Source organism: Capra hircus, chromosome 3, assembly GCF_001704415.2.
Source record: "Capra hircus breed San Clemente chromosome 3, ASM170441v1, whole genome shotgun sequence".
NCBI classification, from domain to species: domain Eukaryota; kingdom Metazoa; phylum Chordata; class Mammalia; order Artiodactyla; family Bovidae; genus Capra; species Capra hircus.
This window is the reverse complement of record NC_030810.1, coordinates 27,848,918-27,874,807: the sequence shown is the minus strand read 5'-3', so window position 1 is coordinate 27,874,807 and position 25,890 is coordinate 27,848,918. Positions and strand designations below refer to the sequence as shown.

Below are 25,890 nucleotides of genomic sequence, written 5' to 3'. Positions count from 1 at the left end.
TCCTAATCCTCAGGCCTCCTACTGGCACCTCCTAGTGGGCAGAGGCTTCCTGGATTGCCAGCAAGGGGCTGAGGGTGACAGAGAGCTCGTACCAGCCTCCTGGGTGAGAAACTCTGGGCCAGCACAGAAGGGACACCCCCAGAGAGGCTGCAGCCCACCCAATCCCAGGAGATGGATTTCCCAATAACAGGGCGTTCTTGCCCATTTATCACCAGGATAGCCCAGTGGCACGTGTCTGCTCAGTCTTGTCTAACTCTGGCGATCCTGTGGACCACAGGCCACCAGGCTCCTCTGTCCATGGGATTCTCCAGGCAAGAACACCGGCGTGTGTTGCCATGTCCTCCTTCAGGGGATCTTCGGACCTGCGTCTCCTGCACTATAGGCAGACTCTTTACCGCTGAGCCATGTGGGAATCCCATAACCCAGTGAAGCTCCTCTCAAAACGCTTCTCCTACCACCTAATTGGTGAAAGCGGTTCATTTTCCACTCAGGTAGGGCTGTTTCCCAGCCGCTGCCTCATGGGCAGAGGGTGCCTGTGTGAATGGGGTGGGGCAGCGTTGAGGAGACAGGTGGTAGTCATCACTCCATCATTCACTTCCTTGTGCCACCTGGTGGCCTCTGAATAGAAACAGCTGGCCACCTTGTTCCTGCGTGCATGCTAAATCGCTTCAGTCATGTCCAACTCTTTGCTACCTTACGGACTAGGGCCCGCCAGGCCCCTCTGTCCATAGGATTCTCCCAGTAAGAATACTGGAGTGGATTGCCATGCCCTCCTCCAGGGGATCTTCCTGACCCAGGGATTGAACCCGTGTTTCTTACATCTCCTGCACTAGCAGGGGTGTTCTTTACCACTAGTACCACCCGGGAAGTCTCTCCTGGTTCCCAGTCCCTTAGCAAACCCGACGCAGGCTGCTGACTGAGGTGGCATCTGCCCCTGGTGACTTCTCAGGCCCCTCTGGTCTGGCCTCCTCGCCCTCTGCTGCAGAGCTCTGTCCATGGAGCCCTGGGCTTCCGAATGGTCCAAATCAGTGGGGTGGAAACCACAGAGCCCAGAGAGGCCCGCTGGCGTCACCCAGCTTGTTGGTGGCAGAGCCCCTTGCAATGAGACCCAGAGCCTTTCCCTCAGCTGTGGAAGAGGAGGCAGAAGAGCTCCCTCTCCTTGTCGGGGCTGGTGATGAAGAGCAGGGGCTGGAAGGTGGGATCCTCCGCAGGCTCTGAGGCTTGCCCGTGGGAGGCGGAGCCATGACTGATGGGGTGAGCCGGGACGGTCCTCAGGTCAGAGGAGGCTGAGTCCCCGCTGGGGCTAGCTACGTGCTCTCCCCTGAGTGGAGGGGCAGTGTGGGTGGGTAGGAACCAGGCAGGGCCCTGGCTGGAGGTCATGGAGGGTTTTCTGACCATACCTTCCGCTTTCTGAGGGCTTCCACTCTGAAGTAGAGCAAGTTTCCCTCTAGCTGTTTCCTTGGGACCTCAAATCCAAGTGCCAAGGGGGTGTCCCAGACCCAGGGCAGGCAGTCCTGAGCCTGGAGGTTGGGCAGGGAGTGGCTGTCCCCTCCGTGCTACCAGCTGCTCTGAGCGGCACCCCTTGCGTGGTGCTTGGTCCTGTTCAGACACCGGCCAGGGACCCCTGCTGATCCCATCCACTGTCCCCTCACCCACTCCCCCCGTTCCCTCACAGCTGTCACTGGCTCAATACCCTGCATCCACAAATCACTACGACAGGAAGACCCCTTTGTCGTCTGTCCCTCGGAGACACGCATCTTCCCTGTGGCGACAGGGAGTCCCGCATACCCCAGTGATGGCTTGGACCTCCCTTGGTGACAGCGGGGCCAGGGTGGGGCAGCGTTAGAGAGCAGCTGGGATGTGCCGGGGGCCTGGAAGAGGGACTTGGCTGCCGGAAGCCCCAGGGGATCCCCTGGAGCAGCACCGAGGAGCACAGCCCACCTGTGTCAGACCCAGACTGTCAGCCGGAGGGGTCCTCACAGATGTGCTCACCTGAGGCTGAGTGGGAGGGGTCGCACGGTCTGTCAGGGATGTGGGGCCACGGGCGCTCTTTGGGCACCTGCATGGCGCCAGATCCTGTGTGAGGGGGACACTAAGATGAAGGAAGTGCTGGCAGGCGCTGGCGTGTGGGGCCAGGGGGACACCCTGCTGAGGACATTGTCCGATTTAAGAACAAAGAGCCCTCCCCAAAGAGTGGTCCTCCCACACTGCCTGCTTCGTTCTTTCATCTTCTCTCTCGGGCCCTTCACATGCCCACCCCTCCCTGCCCCCCGCCCCCCAGCATCTGCCGCTGCGTTTCCTGTCTCCCCAGGTGGGATGAGAGGGTGGACGAGAAAGCAGACTCAGATGTCACCTGCTGATGGATGGTGGTGGCCTGCGCCCCGGAGCCCGCTGGGCAGCACAAAGCCTCGAGCTGAGCCCCTCCCCCCGCGCTCCGTGGGTGTCGGGACACTGTGGGAACGGCCTGCCTCTCTGGCAGCACCGGAGCCTTGGGTCTGACTGTCAGCACGGACTCAGAGTCAGTCCCTCACAGGACAGGGTCGGGGGGCATTCACAGCTTGTCGACATTATGTGATTCGTGCACAATGTGCACAATTCGTGCACTCCAAGATGGGACCATCTTGGAGTCCCATCATGAGGCTGAGGTGTGTGGATCAGGGTGGCACAGTCTTAGAACCTTTGGTTCTTAGAGAGTGAGCACCTTGAACCTGAAGAAGCTGTTCTAAACGTTATATTAGACTCATGGGATCTGCCCCCCACCCCCAGCTCACGAGATCTTTAAACTGAGGGTTCTTGGGAACATCATGTGTCCGAGATGGGATCAGGGTTGGGTTTGAACCCAATGCTGGGGGGGCTGTGAGCCCAGGGTGTTATGGCCCCACCAGGGCTGCTAAGGGAGGGATGGGGCAAAGGCTGGTGTGGACCCCTCTCACCCTGCTTTCAGTAGCGCAGCTCCATTTTACTCTATTTTATACCCTGGAGTTTCAGTTAGACAAATCATCCCTCTGCTTGAAAACCAAGTTTTCCAGGCCTGGGCTGTGCGGCAGCTCTGTGCCACAACCCGCCACAGCCTTAGAGGGCGGCTCTGGCCGGCGGGTGAGCGGCCAGGCAGACTGGGCCTCCCGGGAGGGGGTGCAGGTTGCTCTGGGCCACCGTCTCCTCCCCCTCTCACTCCTGCTGTGTTGTTGCTGCAGCCAGAGAACACTCCGGGTCTGTCGTCCTGTTGACTAGGGTGACAGTTTAATAGTAGCTTCCTGGGCTGTCATTTAAATCTGCCTGCCAGGTTAGTAGGCCAGGGGCGGGCTGGCACGCCCCCTGCCCCCACCCCGGATCTTCCTTCAGCTGGCAGCGGTCGTCTTGGCAACGCCGGGGCCTGGCGAGCTCTGCAGAAGGGTAACCATAGGGGGAGCGGCTCTTTCATCTGCCCGACCCGGGTACCAGTGGCCCAGCTGCCTTCAGGCTGGGCTGCAGGGCCAGAGCCAGGACACTCGGGGCTGGTCCAGGCCTGGGAGAGGAAATGGGAACAGATGAGTCCCCTCTGTGCACAAGTCTCCAAGGTAGGGGTTTACTCTTTGCTCCTCCAGACTCTCAACTGCCCTGGGAGGAAAGGGATCTGCCCCAGGTGGCTCAGCAACAGTGCTCAGTTGGATTCATCTCATTTGTGGGTCTCTGCTCTGCCATCAAAAAATGTTCTCTGAGGCCCGCGACCTGTCTGCAGAAACCTGAGGGCTAACACAGGCCTTGTCTCTCTCATCTCCCTGTCCTGTGCGGCCTGGTATCAGTGCCCCCCACCCCCCAGCCATCCTGTGCTCACCTCTAGACATGTCCCTGCTCTTAGGACTGAAACTCTCAGCTTCGCTCAGGGCCAAATGCCCTGGGAGCAGCTTTTTGTGCTTTTCATGGCTTGGTGGAGGTGGCCCAGAGACAGAAGACTGGGTACCAGCCTCTGCTGTGTGACCACAGGCCAGTCCTCCCCCCTCTGGGCCTCATCTTCTGATCTGAAGGACGCAGGGCTCGCCCTACAGCAATGTCTCATCAAGTGTGGCTCATTGCGCTGGTTTTTCTTGGGAAATTAGTAGACATGGCATCCAACAAAGATGGTCTTTGGCTTAACAAATTTGGAAATTGCTGCAGGAAACAAAATCCATCTGATATCTTTCCTGTAGGCCTCTCAGGGCCCTTGGTGAGCCAATGGGCATCAAGCATCTCCCAAAGGGAAAAGAAGAAAGCTTATGCCAAACATCTGAACGGATGGTCCCCCAGCTGTCTGTCGGGGTCCCTCCTCTCTCCTCCCCTGCTAGGGCCTGATGGTCCATGTACCCAACCCCACCCCCAAATACTGAAGGAGACCCGGGTAGCTAGGAGCTGTGGGTTTTGTTGGCTGTCCTGTGATTAGCAGGGATGGGGGGTAGTCCCTGGATACGCTCAGGGAAAGCCAGGCTGCTGCACTGGGCCTCTGAGGGGCAGCCTGGTGCCAGGCAGGGTGAGTTGGCCCGTGGCCTAGTAGAGCTGCCAGGTCCCTTGCCACTTGCCTCCTCAAGTGTCGAATGAACCCCGAATGGCCACTCCACTGGCTCCTCCACACCCCGTGCTGTTACCCCTCTCCTTGAATGCCCTTCTCCGCTTTCCTTACTCCCACAGCTTGGCTGACCTCTCTTCTTTGAACACAGTCCTTTCCTCCAGGAAGCCTTCCCTGACCCCTGGGGTGGTTGGGTAGCCCTCCCCTGACTTCCTGGCCACACAGTGTTACCGGAGACAGAATACCTGGGCTCAGGTGCGCATGTGCTGTGCCTTTGATCTGCCGCCTCTCCCTGGGCTTGGCTTTTGCTTCTAGAATGGGAGAGCTGCAGAGGGGACTTCAAGGCCCTGGGCTCTGACAGGAGGGAGCACTGTGACTGCCAAGACAAGCCACACTGAGCAGCTCTGCCCGGCAGCCCTGACTAATCTTTGTTTTGGAGCCCCCTGTCTGCACTGGGGCCGCGGGATGAGTGTGGGTGGGGAATAACAGCACGAAGGATGCACATTGTCTCGGGGAAGGGGTGGAGGAGCTGGGAGGTGCTGAGTGATCATAACAATTTCACAAGACCATGGGCTCTGGGCACAGAGAGGGGCTGAAGATGTAGTCAGCACCACCCCTCCATTCCAGATGAGGAGGTGGATGAGCCAGTGCCACACACGCCGCAGCTGAGGCTGCCGACTTCACACATCGCAGACTCGCACCTTTCTGCTTTTCATGAAGTCCAGACACCATCTAATTTAGCCCGACTGCTTCTCGCAGCAACCCTGTGCGGAAAGCATGGATATGATCCCTGAATGTGGACGAAAAAAGTGAGACTCAGAGAAGTTGTGTAACTTGCAAAAGGTCACACAGCCCACAAGTGGCAGAACGGAGTTCCATCAACCGTGAGCAGCCTGGCACTTTCCTTGGTCTGCGTTCTTGTTATAAAGCAGCTCTCACTTCCTTTGTCCTGGATTTCCCACTCTCTCCCACCCTGCCATGGGGTTGGCCCCTCCCCACTGCCCTTTGGAATCCCAAGTCCTTTGTGGCAGCCCATCTGTTGCCATGGCACCAGATTATGATGTCGCAGACCCTGGATGACTGTGTACCATTCCTGGGCCGTGGAGGACAGGGATTCACAGAGGTGGGCATTGTCCAAGGGGCAACTGGCACGGAGGGACATAAATCCCTGGAAATAGAGAACTACGGCCCTGAGCCCAGCTTGGGAATCACCATGGGAGCTGGAGCCAAGGCTGCCAAGGCCAGGAGAGTGGGGGCTGTCCTGGCTTGCTCTGACAGCCTCACAAGGCTGCTGAGCCCTCATCTCCTGGCAGGGGTGATGTAGCCTCTCTACACTGATCCGCCCGACACGAGGATGCTCGCTCAGATCCCTTTTTGCCTTCTGCCCTTGTGGCAGTGCTTCCTGGGGGAGCCACCCTCGCCACTTGCCCAGAGAGGGAAGGAGCTTGCCCAGCATCATCCAGAGAGGAGGTGGCTGTGCCAGGATTTAGACAGCTCTGCTTCCAAATCCTTCCATGTGGTTACACTTCAGACAGGGCCTGCCCAGGTAGCTTAGCCCAGTTCCCAGCATGAAACTGACCATGCTGCCTCAGTTTCCCCAGGGTGGTGCGTTAGCCGAGCACAGGCCATCGAGGCCCAGGTTTACTGCACATTCCAGGGGAGCCCTTCAGTGTAGGTGTCTCTGGTCTATGATTGATCTTCCACATTGCCTTGTCCTGCTGCCCCTGGGACCTAGTCCCGCTGTATTTGCCTTGCTGGGGTCCTCATTCTTAGCCTGATAATACTGTGGTGGCTAAGGGACTTAGCACAGAAAGCCCAAGCTTTGGCAGCTGCCACATGGGATTGAAATCCCGCTTCTGCCACCTACCACGTCTACCTCTTGAGTCTCAATTTCCTCTTCTGCAAAGTGGGATTAACAACAGCTGTCAGGATAGCTGTAAGTCATCACTGGGATATTGAGTGAAAGGTGCCAGGGCAGAGCCAGGGCGGAAAATGTTCAAACCGGTCATGACAGTGAATGAATCTGTTCCCTAAAATACCGCCATAGGACATGCACTCTGAGGCTGCCATTTCCTACCCTCAGGACTGTGATGGTGCCTGTGGCTGCTCTGGCCTCCTTGCTTGGGGCGCACCAGGACTTGGCACACTGTGGGAGGCCAAGCTCACTCTCAGAATGCCAGGGAGGAGAGGGTCCTTGGTGAGCATCTGGCTGGCCCAGGCCCAGCAATGGAGCCCCTCCATCACCTTCTTGGTCAGCCTGGTCCTTCTCTCCTGGGGTTTGCTGGTTGTGCACTTGCACTCACAGGCCGGGCTGATTCCCAATCCGTGTGCTCAGGGCACAGATACACGCTCACCGAGCACTGAGTTGGAGCTTCCATGGACTTTCCCATCTACTCCAGATCTTTTGTTCCATATCTGATGTCACTGGGCATTTTGTTTGGAGAGCCCCAGTGGGGAAGAAGGTTGTCTGACAGTGAGGTCAAATTGTGACATCTGCTGCCCCCGAGCTGTGACCTTGAGTGTGTAACTTAACACCCTGGGACTGAAGTTCCCCACGTGTCAAGTGAGGGCCACAACAGGCCTTTTGTCGTGGGGTTTCCTGGTAAAGTGTTAAGCACAGAGCCTGGCACATGGGATGCACTTGGAGAATGTTAGAACAGGAAAAAGAAAGCACGGGAATAGATGTTTCTCTTTTGGATGCAGAGCTTCCTGTGAAGGGAGCACTCTGGAAATGTCCAGGTGCCATGGCTCATAACTGCTTACTCTCTGATGTGTCATAGGCTGTGATTTGCCAAAAGGTGGTGACTCAGTGGTTATGTCTGAGCAAATTCTGGGAGAAAGGGAAGGACAGGGAAGCTCGCCATGCTGCAGTTTAGGGGTCACAAAGAGCCAGACACGACTTAGCAAGTGAACAACAACAACATTGGTATCTATTACCCACGTCGAGTTCTCAGTGCAGGGCTCAGGGAGGGCTTTCCGGGTCCTGGGTTGGGAGGCAAGTGAGCTGGTTCTGATCCCTGTGGTGGTGTGTTTCCCTGGGCCAGCCCTTTTCTGTCTCTAGGCCTCAGGCCCCCATCTGTAGGTAGACTCTGATTCCTCTGGTTTCTTCCCACCCTGCAAAGGCAGAGATGTTCTTCTAAGGAAAGTGTGAAAGCTCAGCCTAGAATGCAGATGCGCTGCAAAGATTTCATTGAAAAGGAAGGCAGAAATGGAATGGATTCAGGAGCCCTAGTGTCTGTCCTCAAATCCTTGTTGGGCTGCTCAGGGGGAGGGAGCAGTCCTGTGGCTCCAGAGGAGGCCAGAGGGCCTGTGGGAGGATTTACATAACCCAAGGCTGGTCGCTAGGAAGGCGCTTCCTGGGAAGAACTGGAGCCTGGCCTGGAGGTGTGGGAGCAGCGGCCGTGTTTCCTTTGGGTTCAATGGCCTCCACTGAAATCTACCCTGAGTTGGGTCCTGTGTCAAATCTAATGTAATATCCACACTGGAGGAGCATCGGGCCAGTGGAGGGACAGGGAGAAAAGCAGACCATGTTGGTCCCTGAGTTGGTCCCAGTTCTGCTCCCAGCTGTGAGAGCCCAGCCTGTTACGTATATCCCCCGTGAGAGTGTGGAACACCTCACTTCCTTTGCTTCTAATTAAGGCTTGAACCATAAAAACAGCAATAGCTGCTGCTTACGGAGCATCTGCTGTGTACCAGGGTCTCTGTTGCCTTATCTTCATACATTATAACTTCTTGCTACTTCTCCTCGGAGCCCTTTGTGTCTTTCTCCCCATCACATAGATAAGAAAACAGAGGCTCAGAGGTCCAGTAACATCCCCAAGGTCACACAGATAGAAAGAGGCAGAGCTGGGATTCCAGCCCGCCGTGTGGAGGCCTCCCCTCTGGGCTGTAAAGGCCTTCAGGACAGAGACTGATTTGGATGTCTAGAGTCTCTTTCCCTCACTGTGAACAAAACGTACCTCATTAATCTTGCCACGAGGTGATCACTTACTTTTGTGATTTATTATCATAAATGATAAGCTCCCTGGTGCTTGCAAAAGAGGCCTTGACTTCAGTCTGGCTGGGGGGAGGAGGAAAGGCAGGTAAAGGAGAACTGACTGAAGGGGCCAAGGCAACCACTGTATGTGATCCGGGAAGGCTTCCTAGAGGCTGTGACAGTGAAACCGGACTTGAGGGGAAGAGGAGGTGTGATGGGAAGAGGCAGTCCCTTGGTAGTTGGATGCTGTCACCCTTGTTGAACCTGGAGAGCAGGGCCAGGGACTGCCTGTCTCCTCCTGGTGTGGAGTGAATAAGTCTTTCTCTCCTGGAGCCGTGGGAGGTCACATGGTCCAGTTTGCAGACGGAGGATGTTCTGGTCGCCCTGTAGCCACCTGACTGTATGTTCTGGAAAAGCCTCCTGTGCCCACCAGGCCCCTCATGCTGTTCTTCTTGCCCCACAGCCAAGAAGACCTGTGCAGACAGCGACTTCACCTGTAACGACGGCCATTGCATCCGAGAGCGGTGGAAGTGTGATGGCGAGGAGGACTGTCCAGACGGCTCTGACGAGTCGGAGGCCACGTGCAGTGAGTCCTGCCCCTGGGCTGGGGGTGGGGCCTGGCTCCGGGCCTCAGTTTCCTTGCCAGGCCTTCCTGGTGGGGAAGCTGGAGGCTCAGGTGAGGTGGTCTGTCTCGCACAGCCCCATACGCACCTTGTGCTGAGCACTCGTGAGCTCCGGAGCTTCGAGTCATTGGTGTCTGGTGACCTGTGTCTGGGCTTTCCTCCCAGCTCCCTGGCAGGTTAGGCCCTGCTCCTAGAGTTCCAGGAGCTAAAAGCAGCCCCTTTGAACCCTGATGGTGAGAAGCAGCCAGCACACGTGCTCCAGGCCTCCCCTCAGTTTCCCCCACTAGTATTTTCTTTTTGAGGAGTCTAATCATAATTCTAATAACACTAATGGCAGTTGGTACTTATCTAGCATTCACTGTATGCAAAGCGCTGTCTGTACTCTCATTCATCTGATTCCCATAGTGGCCTCATGAGACAGGTACTGTAACGTTCTGACTTTTGCAGAGGTGGATGCTGAGGCTCAGAGAGGTTGAGTGACTTGCCCAAGGCCACCCAGCTGGGGTCTTCAAGGCCCTGACTCTGTCCTCTGCTCTGGGCGGATGGAGCCTAGGAGCCCGGCCCAGATGGCAACAGGCAACAGGGGCAAGATGAGGGCCGAAGCCAAGCCCCAGGCCCGCCTCCCGCACTCAGCCTTTGTCTCTCTGTGATTTCTTTTCCAAGCTCTAATCCTCAAAGCAAACGTACACCGGGCAGGTCATTCCGTGACATTTGTTAAATTAAAAAGGAGAAGAGAAGGGGGCAGGGAAGGACCCAGTGGTCCCAGAGGCAGAGCTTCAGCAGAATGAGCCTGAGACAAAAGGCCAGGAGAGGGGCAGCACGTGGAGGATGGTAGGGCTGGCGGGGACCTGCTAGTCAGCGTCCCCGGATCTTCCTTAGGGGTCACAGTCACCCCAGAGGCAGAGGTGGGGACAATGGAGGCCAGCGTCCTATCTAGGGCTGTGGCTGGTGATAACTGGGTTTCCTTGTCTCCTAGCAACAGCGCTGCCAGTCTCCGCATGAGAAACAGGGAACAGGAGAGAGAAAGGGAGAGCAGGAGCCACCCCCCCCCCTCCCCCCCCCCGCCCAAGACAAGGGACTCCTCGTTTCCTTGCACAGCTGCCTTGCCTTCCCAGCCACAGCGCAGGCCCTGCCCTTCGCTCACTCCACCCAGCAGCCCCTGCACCCCGATGCAGTCCTGGAGGTGCTGGACAGTGGGGGAGGGCAGCCCACTGCTTTGTCCTGGGCTTCCGGAGGAACAAAGCCCAGCCACGCCCACTTGTGACTCCTCCTCAGGGCCAGCTTGGGCGAGGGGTGGATCTGTTTAGAGAGAAAGAAACTGAGGCTGGGACAGGTTCCTCTGCTTGCCCAAGGCGGCCTAGCTAACATAGGGCAGAGCCGTGTGCAGCCTGGAGTGCGTGTTTGGGGAGGGGAGCTGTGACCGCCTTGGCAGTCAGCCAGCTCAGCCATCCAGACCCCGTGCCTGCAGTTACCCTGGACACTGAGGCTGGAGGGGAAGGGAGCATCATCACAGTCATTACTGGGGTCTGTCCTGCTGCCTACGAACTATGCTCCTGCAACTCCCCACATCTCTGTCTGTTTGCAATGGTGCTCCTTTCCATCTCCCTCCTGCCCAGCCCTCCACTTGGGCTGCCTCCCTTCTCTGCCTGCCCCCTCCTCCCCTTCCCCCTTGCCCTCTGTCTTCATCCTGCCTGTTTCTCTCTGTCTTCCCGCCTCTTACCCCTCCCAGCACTTGCTGCCTTCCCATCTTCTGGGCTGTGCTGGGCTAGGGTGGTGGGGGCTGGGGGTCTCTGGCCTCACACCTCCTGCTTCCCCAGGCCTTCTTTGGGCTCAGCTGTAAAGCACAGTTATCAGGTAGTTGAGTAACTGGAAGCCTAGAGATGCTGAGGGCCCTGCTTCTAAGACACACAGGTTGTTCGTGGCTGATCGGCCTTCCATGACAAAAGGCAGGCTCTGAAGTCTCTCTGGGGCTTGACAGAGCACTGTGTGGGAGCTGCCACCAGGGGAGTCGGGACGCCCAGCTCCCTTCTCTGCATCCTGGGAGTCAGGGGGCTCTCCCAGTGATGCTGTGTGAGTCCTGCATGCTCTTCCGCCCCCTCTCTGCTCTAGTCTGTAACATTCCAGAGTTCCAGAGACCATGATTCTAAGACTCCTGGACTCATAAGAGTCTGAGGCCCTTTTCTCCCTTGCCTGTACCCAGCTGGGCACAAGGCCAGGATCCCACTTTCTGTGCAGTTACACTGGTCACAGGTGGGAAGACCTGTGTGTGGGGAGGGCTGCCTGGAGAAGGTCAGCCAGTGTGGGACCTTGAGGGCCAGGCAGAATTGGGGGCAGCAGGACCTGGTAATAGGCTTGCTCACAGTCTCCTGACCAAGTGAGAACCCAGCAGCCAATTCACTGCCCATTTAATTGGCGTTGTCATAGCAACCTCCACAGCCTACCAGGTTCCTGGGGACTGTGCCAGCTTCTAGGATAGAGCCCCCTCCCCACCTGCAAAGAAAGATTATAGGCAGTAGTCAAATGTAGTGGGTTTGATGTCTGATATACTCGGGTTCAGGTCCTTTAACCTGTGAGACCGCAGGCAAGTTGCCCAATCTCCCTGAGCCTTAGTTCACTCATCTGCAAAACGGGGCAGTGGTACCTGTCTTACGTGGGTGGTGAGGACCAAATGAAAAAGGTGCACTCACAGTGTCGATGATGGAGGAAATGGCAGTGGGATTTTTATCATTATGTTTTGACGTTAGGCCCTATCCCTGATTTAAGATCTTCGAAGTCTAAGTGAAGACGCTTTGCGTGGAGTAGGGAGGGATTTGGGAGCAGGTTCCCATTCCTGTGTTCCCCTCTATATAATCTGCATCTCACTGGCTGGGGTTCCTCCCAGATCTCTTTCCTTCTGGTTCTGGATTCTGTCGCTGTCACATTGAGCCAGGAGTCACAGCAGGAATGCCCGGACATTTGCCTAATGAAAGTAGCATTTCAGCTCTAATTATAGCTCCCTTGATTGGAGATGTTTGTGACCCACCTTCAGGCATCTGTTGGGAGGTGTGCGGCATGGGGGTAGGGAAGCTGGTTCAAGGTGAGTGAGTTACAATTCTGGGTGCTGCTTATTGAAAATGAGGTTTTATTCATGCATGTTAGAGCCTTCCCATCTGGAAGGGGGACCTCACTGATTAACCAAGCATACCTTCCTATCAAAGATTTTCTGAGCTCATCCGGCAAGTCAGGGGCCCACCCAGCTGACCCTGTGAGGAGCTTGGTGTGACTGCCCCCTTCTGCGCAGTGGGACATCCATGCCATGCTTCCTTGGGCAGCAGCTGGACCCCACAGTCACCACTGCCTGAGCCCTCTGGGAGCTGGCAGTCCCTAAGTGGAGGCTGTTGGCCCTGCGCCTCCCGTGACCTGCTCTGCTGATGTGCTTGCTCAATAAGAAGCCGTTAGGCCCTTTCCTTCCTTCAGTCAACAGACATTTCCCTCTTTATTAATTTGTGAGCTTCTGAATTAGAGAAAGGATGGTTGGATTTCGATTTCTAAGACAAGATTCTCTGGGAATTTTAAAATGCCTGCAGCCACTCTGGAGTACAGTGGCAGGCCCTTGGTGACTTGGAGGATTCCTGATGTCTGAGGAAGTGGGGCTCCTCATTCCTGCCCCTGAGAACCTGGAGATACTTGGACAGCCAGCCAGAGGCATTCCCTGGGGCATCTGTTTCTGAGAGAGAGAGAGCGGGAGAGGGAAAGAGATGGAGAGAGAAGGAGAAGTGTTCAGTTCAATGGTGGGGGCTGCATCACGGAGGGCCCTCTGGACTCTAATAAGCTGTGATGTCTATCCCCAGGGGTGAGACCTGGGTCCTCCCGGCCCTTCGCATTTCATGAAATAAAACAAGGACAACTGTCTGCTGAGTTCCAAGTTTGCTCTGGGTTCTGTATAGGGATTTGCATGTTTCTTCATATAAGCCACCCACCAGCTCTGGGAGATGACGTAACCCCACGTGCAGGTGAGGGGAGCCAGGGTGCAGAGAGGTTAAGTGACTTGTTGAAGGACCTTCATGTTAGTAAATTTGATGTGGAGTCCAAACCCATTCTCTGTCTGACTCCAAACCCATGCTCTATCTCCCGGGCTATGCTGCCTGGGGCCTCTAGCTTCAGTTATCCTGAAAGTGGGCATTAGACAGCCACCTCCCATCTTGCAGACTTCCCAAGGCCCAGTGAGCCTCCTGCCTGCAGTGACCCTCTCCAGGGTCACCAGGAGACCATCGGGGCCTACCTTCCCCCCCATGCAGTGTGAAGTGCCGTAAGTTAACAGTGTTTGGGGTTGAAGGACCTGGGGAAGATACGCAGCTCTGCTCTTCACAAGACTTGAAGCAAACGACTTACGCTCTCTGGGCTTCACTCTCCCCATCTGTGAAATGAAGGTGATAATAGCCTTCACTTCATGAAGAGATGGTGTGGTGGTAGTGAACCTGCCTGGCAGTGCAGGAGACACAAGTGATGCAGATCCCTGGGTCAGGAAGATTCCCCTGGAGAGGGAGATGGCTGTCCAGTCTGGTACTCTTGCCTGGAGAACCCCATGGACAGAGGAGCCTGGTGGGCTACAGTCCATGGGGTCTCAGAGTTCGACACGACTGAGCGCACACACTTGAGGAGATGCTGCACGTCAACACACCCAGACCAGCTTCCGGGGCTGGGCAGTGAGAGGTCTGACCCAGGAGCCCAGAGGGCGAGGTCCGGGTCCTGCTTTGGGAAGTAGCTGCATCGCAACAGAGACAGCGAGGTTCTGGGAGAGACGGCGGTTGTCATGCCCAGCGTCCCGGGAAGGTCACTTACCCTCTCTGGATCTCCACCTCCTGTCACTCCAGCCGGTGCTCCTCAGTGTGACCTCCAAGGCCTCTTGTGTCCCCCACAGTCCAAGGAGGTGCCTTGGCTCTTTGAGGGTAGGAGGGCTGGTGTCAGGCACTGCTGAATCCTCAAGAGCCTGTAATTAGAGCTGTCTATTTAGGGACACAGCAAATGTCTTATTAATTATAAAGAAAGAAAGCAGACGGATTGTTTAATCATTGTCCTTGCTGAAAGGTTATGCAATTAACTGTATAAATATTCATTCAAAGTTCAAGCAGCTGCCTGCTGCACTGGGGTATGCAGAACCAGGCCCCCGGAGATGGTACAGATGGGTCAAGGGCCGTTTCAATCACCTGGACTTTTGAGCAGAGAGTTTGGGGTTGGTTCTGGGTCACTATGTCATGTATGGATGTGAGAGTTGAACCATAAAAAAGGCTGAATGCTGAAGAATTGATGCTTTGACCTGTGGTGCTGGAGAAGACTCTTGAGAGTCCCTTGGATTGCGATGAGATCAAACCAGTCAATCCTAAGGGAAATCAACCCTGAATATTCATTGGAAGGACTGATGCTGAAGCTGAAGCTTCAATACTTTGGCCACCTGATGTGAAGAGCTGACTCATTGGAAAAGACCCTGATGCTGGGAAAGATTGAAGGCTGGAGGAGAAGGGGACGACAGAGGATGAGATGGTTGGATGGCATCACTGACTTAATGGACATGAGTTTGAACAAACTCCAGGAGATGGTGAAGGACAGGGAAGCCTGGCATGCTGCAGACCATGGTGTCATAAAGACTTGGACACGACTGAGCAACTGAACAACGATGATTGGGCCACTACCCTACCCACAGGAGAGTGAGGGGTTTGATGGAAAGGGCAGGGTTTAGGCAAAGGGATCTCGACTCTGACTCTCACTGCTGTGCATTTGGGGCCAGTTACTCTGAGCTTTGGTCCGGGTCTCTCTGAGCCTTGGTTTCCTTAGCTGTGAAATGGCGTGCTTACCTGCAGGACCAGTGTCCTGCTCTGTTCTAGGGGTGCCCCTAATAACATCCTCTTTGTGAATGGTGTTCCTGGAGTTTCAACTCACAGCCTGCAGGGCCTGCTTATGTGACAGGGAGAGGGTCAGGGTGACGTGGGAAAACATCAACTCAGCATGAAGTAGCCTGCCCCACAGTAGGTGCTCGGTAACCACGGCTCCCTAACAACTCCCCGTGAGCATCTGTTTCCTGAGGCCTGGCGCACAGATGCTGCCTCGTCCCTCTGTCCCCTCTGTGTCAGGGGCTTGCAGACATACAGCGCCTCCTCTAACACTTCTCTGGAAGTGGATTTAAAAGACATGAAATCTCCTGTATCTTTTGGATTTGCAGAATGGTAACCCAGGGTTTCTCAAATGGGGTGCTGAGAATCACCAGGGCAAGCCGGGGTGGGCAGAGTTGCTAAGATGCCTGGGCTCTGCCCTGGAAGCCTGGATTCAGTCTAGTGTGAGCTGGGGCCCAGGAACCTGCACCCACCACCCACCAGCCCACCCCTTCTCTGGGACATTGCTGGTCGCTGCAGCCCTCTCGTGTTCAGCTGGGCCCAGAGCGGGAAGTACTTTCTTGGTTCCTGCAGCGTGTGAGTGATGGAGGTGCTCTGGGCCCCTCCCCTGACTCCCAGGCCCCTCATCACCTGTGCCACCTCCCAAGGAAGCCTGTGTAAAGAATGTTTGAGTGTTAGTGCTTCCAGGGCTCTGCCCGACAGTATTTGTAAAAGGAAATTCCTGTAAAATGAATCCCCTGAATCCTGTATTCCCAACAGGTTGCCTTATATTTATGAAATGTATTCCTAGGGATAACTTTGGGGTCCACAGTTGGGAGGTACAAGGTACTCCTTTCCCATGGTGTAGTAGTATCTTGGGGTCTTGACTCAGACACCTGCCCCCAACTCATCTTATCTGTGTCCTTCTCTCCATCTCTTGTGGGCTTTCATGCCAGCTATGGAACTAAAAGGTTGGGGAAACTGGTCTGAGATTAGAGAGAAGAACTGAGGGTAAGATACCAGTAACCCACTGCCTCCAGGATGCCGTGGACTGTTCTCAGCCTCTGGCATGAGACACAGCTGACTGCACCCTATCCTGGGTCTTCAGGACTGAGTAGGACCTGGCACTGGGTGCCATGTGTGGTCCACAGCAGGATGCTCACTGAGGAAATAGATAAGTCCTCAGCTGCTACGTGCGGAGAATAATAGTAGGTATCATGAGTGAGCGCTGGCTGGGCATTCTAATTGCTTTACAGACGTTAACGTAGTTGTACGTTGGGACTGGGAATAGTATTATCCCCACTTTATGGGCGCAGAGATAAGGATTGATGGCCAAGGTAAATGCCAACAAGTGACTGAGCTGAACCCAGGCCGCCAAGCCCCAGAGCCCGTGCCCTCGACCTTCATGCTGGAGGCCTCAGTGTAACCTATACTTGCTGGAGTACTATGAAGATACAATGGAAGCGCCTAGCACTGCGCCTGGCACATCCTAGAGACCACTGGGTTCGGCCCGTGTACACCCTGGAAGGCAGGGTGAGGAAGCCAGCATGGAGGTCTGAGATGTCTCTGCCTCGGCTGGGTCTGTCACGTGGGTCGTCCTGGGGTGCTCAGGACGAGAGCCATCCCCAGGCTGGATCAGGCTTCTCATTCTTTCTTCCAAATTGAGAATCAGCCCTGGAGCTTCGGGCCCCTGATTGAGTCAGTGTCTGATTGCGGCTGCAGTAATTATAGCTGTGTGGTCCCGCTGGGCCCTGGCACACAGCGACTGCTCTCAGCAGCGGGCTCAGCACATTAACGGGGGGAGGCAGGCTTGGAGGGAGCTGTTGGGGCTGTGGTGAGCCCTTCCCATCTGCAGGTTCGGATCACAGAGTCACTGATCTGGAAGGCAAACTGAGACCCAAACAGGGCGTATCTTGCCCACGGGCACACAGCTGGAAATGGCAGAGGTGCATGCAGGGCATGGTGGCTCCATATTGCTGGAGCCTAAAGGGAAGGCTGGGAGGTTAGGCCGGTGAGGCAGGTGGAGGGGTTGGCTCAACTGAAGAGGGTCTTGAGGGCCAGGGACCAGGGGCCATGAGAGGGTGTTAGGCAGGGCAGTGACAGGGTCAACTGTAGGATTCAGAACGTTTTAGGGGTAGGACTTTCCTGGTGGTTCAGTGGTTAAGAATCCACCTTGCAATGCAGGGAACGCAGGCTCGAGTCCTGGTCCTGGAAGGTTCTCCCTGCTGCAGAGCAGCTAAACCCATGTGCTACAACTATGGAGCCCATGCTCTAGAGCCTGAGAACCGCAGCTACTGAGCCTTCCTGCCACAAAGACTGACGCCCTCGCACCCCTAGAGCCCGTGCTCCACAGCGGGAACAGCCACTGCCACGACAAACTTGCTCACCACAGCTAGAGGAGCCCGCACACAGCAACACAGACCCAGCCCAGCCAAAAGCAAATACACGAATAAGAAAGCCTTAGGGCAGAGGAGCTTCTCAGACGAAGAAACTGAGACAGGAAGGCCCTGGTGGATTCCCAGGGCTTCAGGCCATGTGGCCGGAGTCAGGCAGTAGGGCTCACTGGCACCATGCCCTTTGTCCCCCTTGGCTAAGCCATGCACTTGTGTCTCTCTCTGCAGCCAAGCAGGTGTGTCCTGCAGAGAAGCTGAGCTGCGGACCCTCCAGCCACAAGTGTGTGCCGGCCTCGTGGCGCTGCGACGGAGAGAAGGACTGTGAGAGCGGAGCGGACGAGGCTGGATGTGCCACGTGTGAGTCCAGGGGCTGGTCCCCAGGGCCTCGGTCAGGAGCCTTGGGCAGCAGTGTCCATTCGTGGGGAAGGAGGGCCAGATGCTGCAGGGGGCTTGGGAGGTGGAGAGGAAAGGGAGACGGTCAGGACACTAGTGATGGCCGGGCACTTTGAGGAGACATTCTTTTTCATCCTCACAACCACCTCACGAGCAGCCATTATCATCCCCATTTGTGGGTGAGGAAACTGAGGCTCAGACAAGCGAGGAACAATGCCCACAGCTAAGGGATGGGACTGAGTGAGTTTCAACTTCAGGTCCGGACCGCAAAGTCCACGCGTGTTTTAACCATGCCTGACATCTGCTCATCCATTCCATAAGTCTGCACTGATCTCTGAGCAGGGGCAGGAGACCAGAGTGGGGGCCACAGTGAGAGATGGTGGTGGCCTGGGGGAGGACACTGGCAGTCGGCAGGAAGGGAGCAGATTCCTGAGGACTGTTGCTGAAATCTCAGGTCTGAGCACCAATGTCACGGGGCAGGAAGACAGTCTCAGCAGGCTTCTGCAGGGACAGATGGAAGTGGTCACTGGGGCAGTTCCACATCAGTGGGCTTCAAACACAGGATTATCTCCTTCCCAGGGGGCAGGCCAGCAGGGCCTGGGCCAGTGGGGAAGGCGGCCTGGCCGGGCATGTCTCATATGCAATGGGCGCCTACTGTGTGCCAGGCTCTGGAAGGGACAAGAAGGTGAATCCTATAGGCCTCTTTCTGGGAGCTCATGATGAATGGGGGAGACAGACTGGCTGTTGGAACTGGGCTGTGAGGCTGGGCAGAGATCCGGGCGATCGCTCGGGGGCTTTTGCCAAGGACTTGTCCACCACTGTCTCCCACCCTGCTCACTCTGCCAGCTTCTGTCCTTGTATCTTACCCATCCTTCCTGGCCCGGGGGAAGTGCTGCTTCCTCTGGGGGCTTCTAGGTCACAGCACTCTAAGAATGTAAGTCTCTGGAATTTGGATATCTCTGGAGGTGGAAGCGTCTGGGTATGGGGGCAGATCCTGGCTGGGACCAGCAGTTGCAAAGCCCCAGTGGTACACTGCCTCATTTCTGCAGTTGTGATAATGCTGTGGGGCCTCACTGGCCAGTGAGAATCCTCTCCCCTCCATACCTCCTGAAAATCAAATGTTTCCGCAGTCATCAAGGCTATCAGCCACTATTTCCAGGAGTGGGAATAGCTCTAACTCTGGCATGTTGGGGCAGGGCTGTTCCCTGTTAATTATAGAAAATAGTCATGTTCAAAGATCCTATTGGGCTTCTCTGCTTCAGCTCCCAATCACCAAGGCAAAGGAAAAAGAATTCTCCCTTCTCTCATCCCTCAAAGCTTCTTCCATTCATGAATGCTGGGAGGGGTCCCTCAACACAGGCCTGGTGATGTAGATCTTAAAGGTGCTGTCAGCTTCGAAACCTTGGAGCAAGCTCACGATGAAGCAGCTCTTCCTCCTAGAACTCTGATCACAGTGACTCCTCCTCCCTGTCCAGACAGGGAGGGCTCATCTAGGCATCAGCTTAATCTTGAAGGGCAGACATCACAGAGTAGGGTGATTTTTCCTACCAAGGCCCCAACATCCCAAAAGCCCAGAAGGGGAAAAAATTCATCTGTCAGAAACTTGATAGAGCCGTCAGCAACACATGACATGAGCTGCCTACATTGTGAAGCTGAAGGCATCCTTCTAGTTTAGTAACAATGAAAAAGGACAGGTTGCCAACAGAAAGTAAAAACATGGACTCTTGGCGCCCCCACGTGGAAAGATGGGGTGCTGCCAACCACCAAGTTACCGGGCTTCCCAGGTGGCGCTAGTGGTGGCGCTTCTGCCAAAGCAAAGACATGAAAGATGAGCGTTTGATCCCTGAATGGGGAAGATCCCCAGAAGGAGGGCATGGCAACCCACTCCAGTATTCTTGCCTGGAGAATCCCACAGGAGCCTGGTGGGCTACAGGCTATTGGGTCACAAAGAGTCGAACACGACTGAAGTGACTTAGCATGCATGCACGCGCAGCCTCTGTATCCATGCCTGGCCTGGGGCTCCAGGCCTCTTCTTGGCCTCTGTATTAGGAGAGAAGGAGGGAGGAAGCCAGGTCTCTACTCTAGAAACTCCAGGTGGGAATAAAACTGGAAAGCCCAGAGGAGTCAGAGTAGGAAGTAAGAGCCCCAAACCTGAGTTCTGGACCCCTCGTCACCGCAAACTGACTCTGCGACCCTGGGCACATTTCTCCTCTCCCTGGGCCTCAGTTTCCCCATCTGTAAATTGGTAGTGGGGCTACTGGTCTCTAAGGCTCTCCCAGCCTCTGAGCTCAGAGCAGCCCACCAGGGAGGGGAAGCCCAGGGCCCTAGGAAGGGCCAATGACCTGTACCCATAGTGATTAAGTGAAAGTGAGGTCACTCAGTTGTGTCCGACTCTTTGCGACCCATGGACTGTAGCCCACCAAGCTCCTCCGTCCATGGGATTCTCCAGGCAAGAATACTGGAGTGAGTTGCCATTTCCTTCTCCGGAATGATTGTGAATCCCTAAATTATTCCTCACACCTGGGCTGGTCCAGCCTCCATCTCCACCACACGCACTCACTGCAGGGAGCTCTGTGCTGGACCTTCAGGAAAAAGTGGGTCAATCTCAGAGCCCACCCCTATGCAGTTTGTGGTCATGGGGCAGACAGAGAAGGACACGAGACCCAGACCCCTGAGCAGGCTGTGAAGGGCGCCTGAAAGAAGATTGGAGGTGTGTGGAGACTTCCCAAGCAGGGAACACAAAGTGTGTTATGAAAGAGGTAGAATTTGGACCCTTGAAGGATTTGAACTCATCACTGTGATAAAGAGAGACAGTGGCAGACAAGAGATGGGCGTCCAGCAGATGAAACAGCCTGGGCAAAGGCTGGGAAGTGGGAAAGTGCACAAATGGTCTAGTGTGTGATGGGAAGCAGGGTGTGAGTGGAGTGAGGTGATGGAGCTACAGCAGTAGCTCCGTGCCAGTGGCCCTGGATGCCAGGCCAAGGGACTTAAAGGGGATATGCAAGCAAACCAGGGAGCGGGGAGGGGCCTGAGCTGCGGGAGTAGGTCGAGGGCCTTGTTCCTGGAAGGGTCGGTGTCATGCTACATATCATTTCCTGGGAACATTGGGGGAGGCCTTCAAGACAGGTTACACTCTGCAGCTTTAGAGACTCTTAGTCCCACCATCCTGTAGGCAGCAGGACAGGAATTCCCGCTCCCAGTGAGGCTAAGGGGATGAGCCTGCTGCCCCGGGTCGTTCAGCATGACCCTAGTTGGACCCCGATTGGAGGCCCCCTCTGCCGTCCGCATTTGGGGCCCCCAGCAGGGCTCATTCAGGCTGGTGGGTGAGGATCAGGGCCCCTGGAGCGGGACCGGCGGGCCCGGGGCGCCGGGGATAGGGTCTGGCAGGCCGACTGGCTCTCTGTCCCGCGCAGTGTGCGCCCCGCACGAGTTCCAGTGCAGCAACCGCTCGTGCCTGGCCGCCGTGTTCGTGTGCGACGGCGACGACGACTGCGGCGACGGCAGCGACGAGCGCGGCTGCGCCGACCCGGCCTGCGGGCCCCGCGAGTTCCGCTGCAGCGGCGACAGCGGCGCCTGCATCCCCGAGCGCTGGGTCTGCGACCGCCAATTCGACTGCGAGGACCGCTCGGACGAGGCGCCCGAGCTGTGCGGCCGCGCGGGCCCCCGGGCCACGCCCGCGCCGGCCGCCTGCGCCGCCGCCGCCCAGTTCGCCTGCCGCAGCGGCGAGTGCGTGCACCTGGGCTGGCGCTGCGACGGTGACCGCGACTGCAAGGACAAGTCGGACGAGGCCGACTGCCGTAAGCCCCCGCCCGCCCCCATATCGCCCAGGGCCGCGGGTGCGCCACGGTCCGCAGAGGGGGCCGCCTCTTCTCGCCCTACTCCGACCCTAGTCTTGGTTTAACGGGGGCGACAGAACTGGGGAAACGTGAAGTGTGTGTGGTCACATGGCTGCTAAGCTGCGGAGCTCAGGGTGTTCACAGGTACCTGTGACCCTCCGGGATGCGCCCCTGCCCCTGTCATACTTCCCACCTCTGCCTTCCCTGGCCCAAGCAGTCACCCACTGGTTCCAATGCCAGACACCTTGGTACACTAAAGAAGAGCCCCCACCCGACCTTTCCCTACCTCCTGGGCCTGCTCATCCTTCAAGGCTTCTCTCAGTTTCCTCTGATGGGCCCTGCTCGGCTGGGTTCCCCTGAGCTCCTGCAGGTTCCTGGCCACCTTGTCAACACATCCACACAATGATCTCCTTTGCCCCTCAGCCCTGCTCTGCACCCTTGAGGTCTTAGAGGAAGGGGAGGCTCTTAGTAATCTGTGCCCCCCACCCCTACATCCTGGGCACTGAGGAAGGGTTTGCTGAAAGGGTGAGGTCATTAAGTAATGAGCACTGAGATTCCAAAGAAGTTCATGTGTCTGTTCCGGAGGGGTGGCCCTGGGGAGAGCCGGTAGAGAGGGAAACAGGAGACCTGAGTTTTAGTGCTGGCTTTGCCTGCCAGAGTGCTGTGTAACCCTGGGTGAGGCCTTCCCCCTCTCTGAGCTTCAGTCTCCCCATCTTGTGCCTTGGCCAGGTGTCCTCCGAAGACTCCCAAGCTCAGCGACTGGTTCTGTTCTTGCCCGGGGTGGATGTGGAGTGGAGGTGGGGCTGGAGGTGGGGGAGCAGAGCTTTCCCAGCACCTGAGGGCGCTGACCCTCTCTGCTCACCCTCCCCTGGCAGCACTAGGCACCTGCCGTGGAGATGAGTTCCAGTGCGGGGATGGGACTTGTGTGCCTGCCATCAAGCGCTGCAACCAGGAGCAGGACTGTCCAGACGGGAGTGATGAAACTGGCTGCCTGCAGGGTGAGTGTGGTCAGTGGCAAGGGGACGGCACCGGCTGAGCTTTCCCCTGGCTCCCTGGAGAGAGCGGAGTTGGGAGACACCACCCCTGGGCCCTTATGATGCCTCTTCCCCCAGAGTATTACTTGTCCCTAAACCACCCAGAGCCCCTCCCTGCGGGTCCACGTGGCACTAGAACTGGAGCCTAAGGACTTCGCAGAAGCTGAAAGAGGCCTGGGGGAGGGGTGTGAAGGCACTGCGGAGATCCAGCCCCCACCCTTTGTCTCCATCTGCACCTACAAGCAGCTTCACTAACTGGTTCCTGGGCTGGGCAGAGGCAGGATCCTGCTCCCCAGGGGCCCCCTTAATTCTCAGGTGGCTCTCTGTCATCACCCTGCAGGAGTAGGGACCCTGAGCCCCTGGTCATCTGGAGAAGTGGATCAAGGATTGGGCGGTGAGGTGGCCTCCCCAGTCTAGGACCCCTGGAGCATAGGCCCCCTCGGGAGATGGTCCCTGCAGCCCTCAGGGTGTCTGTAGAGGGGCTGCATTTCCCTCCAAGGTCCCTAATGCTGGTAGTTCAGATGTAGACTCCCACACCCTGCCCACCTCCATGATCCTGGTTATCCTTGAGGTCCTGTCCTGTGAACAGAGCTCCCACCAGCCCTGTATTCAGCTGTCAATCCTGGGCCACCGACTGGAGGCCGGTGGGGGCTGAGTCTGGAGCTCTCCTCACCTCCCACAGGCCCAGCCCACCCCAACCCTCCCTGCCTAAGGTCTCACAGGTGCTGTCCACTCTCTTGTCCGGCCCGACAGAGTCAACATGTGAGGGTCCCCGCAGATTTCAGTGTAAGAGTGGCGAGTGCGTGGACGGCAGGAAAGTGTGTGATGCTCAGAGGGACTGCCGGGACTGGTCGGATGAGCCTCTGAAAGAGTGTGGTACAGTACCTGTCTCCGTCCGGCTGCTGGACCAACCCCCCGTGACACCCCCTCCCGGCCCTCAGGCCATAGCCCTCACCCGCCCCTCTGCACATGTGCTGTCCCGTGGTCTCAGAAGGGGCTCTTTGCCTTTGGGGCCTCTTGTTCTGTGTTTCTGCAAATCTAAGGGCCTTTCCTTTCCAAATGCTCAAAATTGTGCTTCCTCTCGTAAACACAGCCTCTCTTCAGTTGTTTCAGATTCAGACCTCTGAGTGTGTGCTCACTTGGGAACTTTCTCTCTTTCTCATTGTTTCTGCCCTGCTGTCCTAGCCAGGGCCCTGGCCTCTGAGGCCTTCCAGCCCCCACAGCAGGGGACCCTGCAGTGGAAGAGGTGGGGAACAGCCAGCGGGTGGCCAGACGAGGCACAGATGAAGGTCACTGGGCTCAAGCCAGGCCTGGGTAAGGATAGGGCAGACCCAGCAGCAGAGGGTGGCACCGTCCTGTGCCCTGAGGAACTTTCTGGGAGACCAGACTCACAGGCTGGACCCAAGCAAGGAATGCAAGGAGGTGGCTGCCCTGACAGCCAGAGCTGTCGGGCCCGGTTCCCAGCTAAAAGGAGCAGGAGAGTCTGGATTGCAGGTGGGCGGACATCACCAAGAGCTTGTGGGAAACTCAGGGTGGGCTCTAGGAAGGTTCATTTCTGAGGTCAGCAGCTTGGACAGAGAACACCTGAGTGGACAGAGCCTAGGTCAGATCCTCCCTCCCCTGCCTTCTTGGCAGGCCCGTTTCCACCCAGCACCCTCCCTCCTGGGTCTTCAGAGCAGATCATTCCCTTGAGCTTCCTGAAACAGCACACTTTTGCCCCTGTTGAGAATTGGGAAATTGATTTCGGAGAGGAAGAGAAGCTGGGAGAAGGTCACTGGGCCTTCGTCTGAGCTTGCAGGTGACAGACTCCCCCCAGCCTCTGCCCTGAAAAGTCCCAGAAGAAGGAAGTCATGGAAAAGAGGATAGGGCGGCAGGAACATCCGAGCCTAGGCGCCCTACCGGAGACTACTAACCTGCTGAACCCTCTTCTCTCTTGTCTTTTGCATGACACTCCAAAGAGACGTATGTACGCATGTGTTTGTGTCTCTGTGCTGGTGAGAGACCAGTGTCTGTATCCGTGACTCCTCCTCGGAGGAAGGCAAGGGAGTTGCGTCACGTGTCTCTGTGTGGCTGCCTGTCTGTGAGAATGCGCCTGCGCATGTGAGCTGGCGTGTGTGCATGCAGGCGTGCACCGGTGCTGGGGCACTGCCCCTTCCTTCCGCGGGGACCCCAAATGCCCCTCGGGCCTCTCTGGACCACTTTCCCTCCCTCCCCCCACTGCAGGCCCCCCGCAGACTCACCTCCAGGGTAGACCAAACTGGGAAGGCCCAGAGACTCCCCTCTTCTGCCTCCCTGCTGGCTCTCCAGGGCTGAGGGACCCTCTACCCGTTCTCTGACCCTGACTCACCCCAACCCTGGAGGCCTCTGTGCCTTTGTCTTTCATGGAAGCCTAAGTCACGTGGCACTCTCCCCTTCCCCCATCAGAGCCATCTGGCACCTCCCGCTCCACCCAGTGCTCAGTAAATACAGTGGTTGAACTGCAGCTCCTGCAGAAGGAGAGGGAGGAAGTGAGTGATGGTGACTGAGGCCATGAGTGAGCAGGTGAACAAGTGATGGACGGCGCTGAGGCAGTAGTATGCAGTGTGCTATGGGAGAGGTCAGGGAGGGCTGGGAGTGACGGGGAGATTCCTGGAGGTGGTGCCCTCCAGAAACCAGCCCACCCCAAGGGGCTGGGGCTTCCCAGTGGTGGGCCTGGCCAAGTCACCCCCAGCCCACCAGTCATGGGGTTGCCGTGGTCTTGTTCTTTCAGTTCTGCCAACATCCCAGAGAAACAGAAGGCGGCCCAGGGGTAAAGGGGAACATTCCCCCAGCATGGCTCAGGCTGGAGGGGGGGGGCACCCACAGCTATGCATGGCCTGGGGTGGGAAGCTCAGACCGGCTGTGTGCATGGCCCTGGCTGGCTCGGCACAGCTCTGCTTGGCTTGGCTGAAGTGGTGGGGCAGGGGTCTAATGGGCAGAGGGTGGCACGGCACCTTCCCCTGGCTTGAAGAGTTAACCTTCTGTGATTCTAAAGCCCAGAAGATGCTGTGAGAACTTGGTGAGCCTTGGTCCTGGCCTCTCTGACCTCCACTAGGACCCTGCCAGACATGGTGAGGGTGTGGAGGATGGGGGAACCAGATCCCTTCATCCCTTGCAGCAGTCGGTAATCTTGGGACCAGACTTGTGACCAAGTGTAGGAATAGGGACAGGTGCTGAGAGGGGAGGAGGGGGAAAAAGTCCACCATAGTTCGCAGTGGGAGAGAACTGATTTAGCAACAGTGCCATGGAGAT

The 25,890-nt window shown here is 56.8% G+C and overlaps 1 protein-coding gene across 8 annotated transcripts in view; it reads left to right on the top strand.

The window, feature by feature from the left end:
* Nucleotides 1–25,890, top strand: part of LRP8 (LDL receptor related protein 8) — an 82,071-nt gene that overhangs the window by 26,478 nt on the left and 29,703 nt on the right. For 2 of the 8 annotated variants that reach the window (XM_018044317.1, XM_018044328.1), the window contains exons 3-8: nucleotides 8,959–9,081; nucleotides 17,586–17,714; nucleotides 21,164–21,547; nucleotides 22,462–22,584; nucleotides 23,374–23,496; nucleotides 25,370–25,408. In XM_018044317.1, coding sequence (XP_017899806.1) covers nucleotides 8,959–9,081; nucleotides 17,586–17,714; nucleotides 21,164–21,547; nucleotides 22,462–22,584; nucleotides 23,374–23,496; nucleotides 25,370–25,408 — 921 coding nt within the window. The remainder of the gene's footprint in view (nucleotides 1–8,958; nucleotides 9,082–17,585; nucleotides 17,715–21,163; nucleotides 21,548–22,461; nucleotides 22,585–23,373; nucleotides 23,497–25,369; nucleotides 25,409–25,890) is intronic. The other 6 variants (XM_018044333.1, XM_018044321.1, XM_018044342.1 and 3 more) reach the window with 4 other exon arrangements.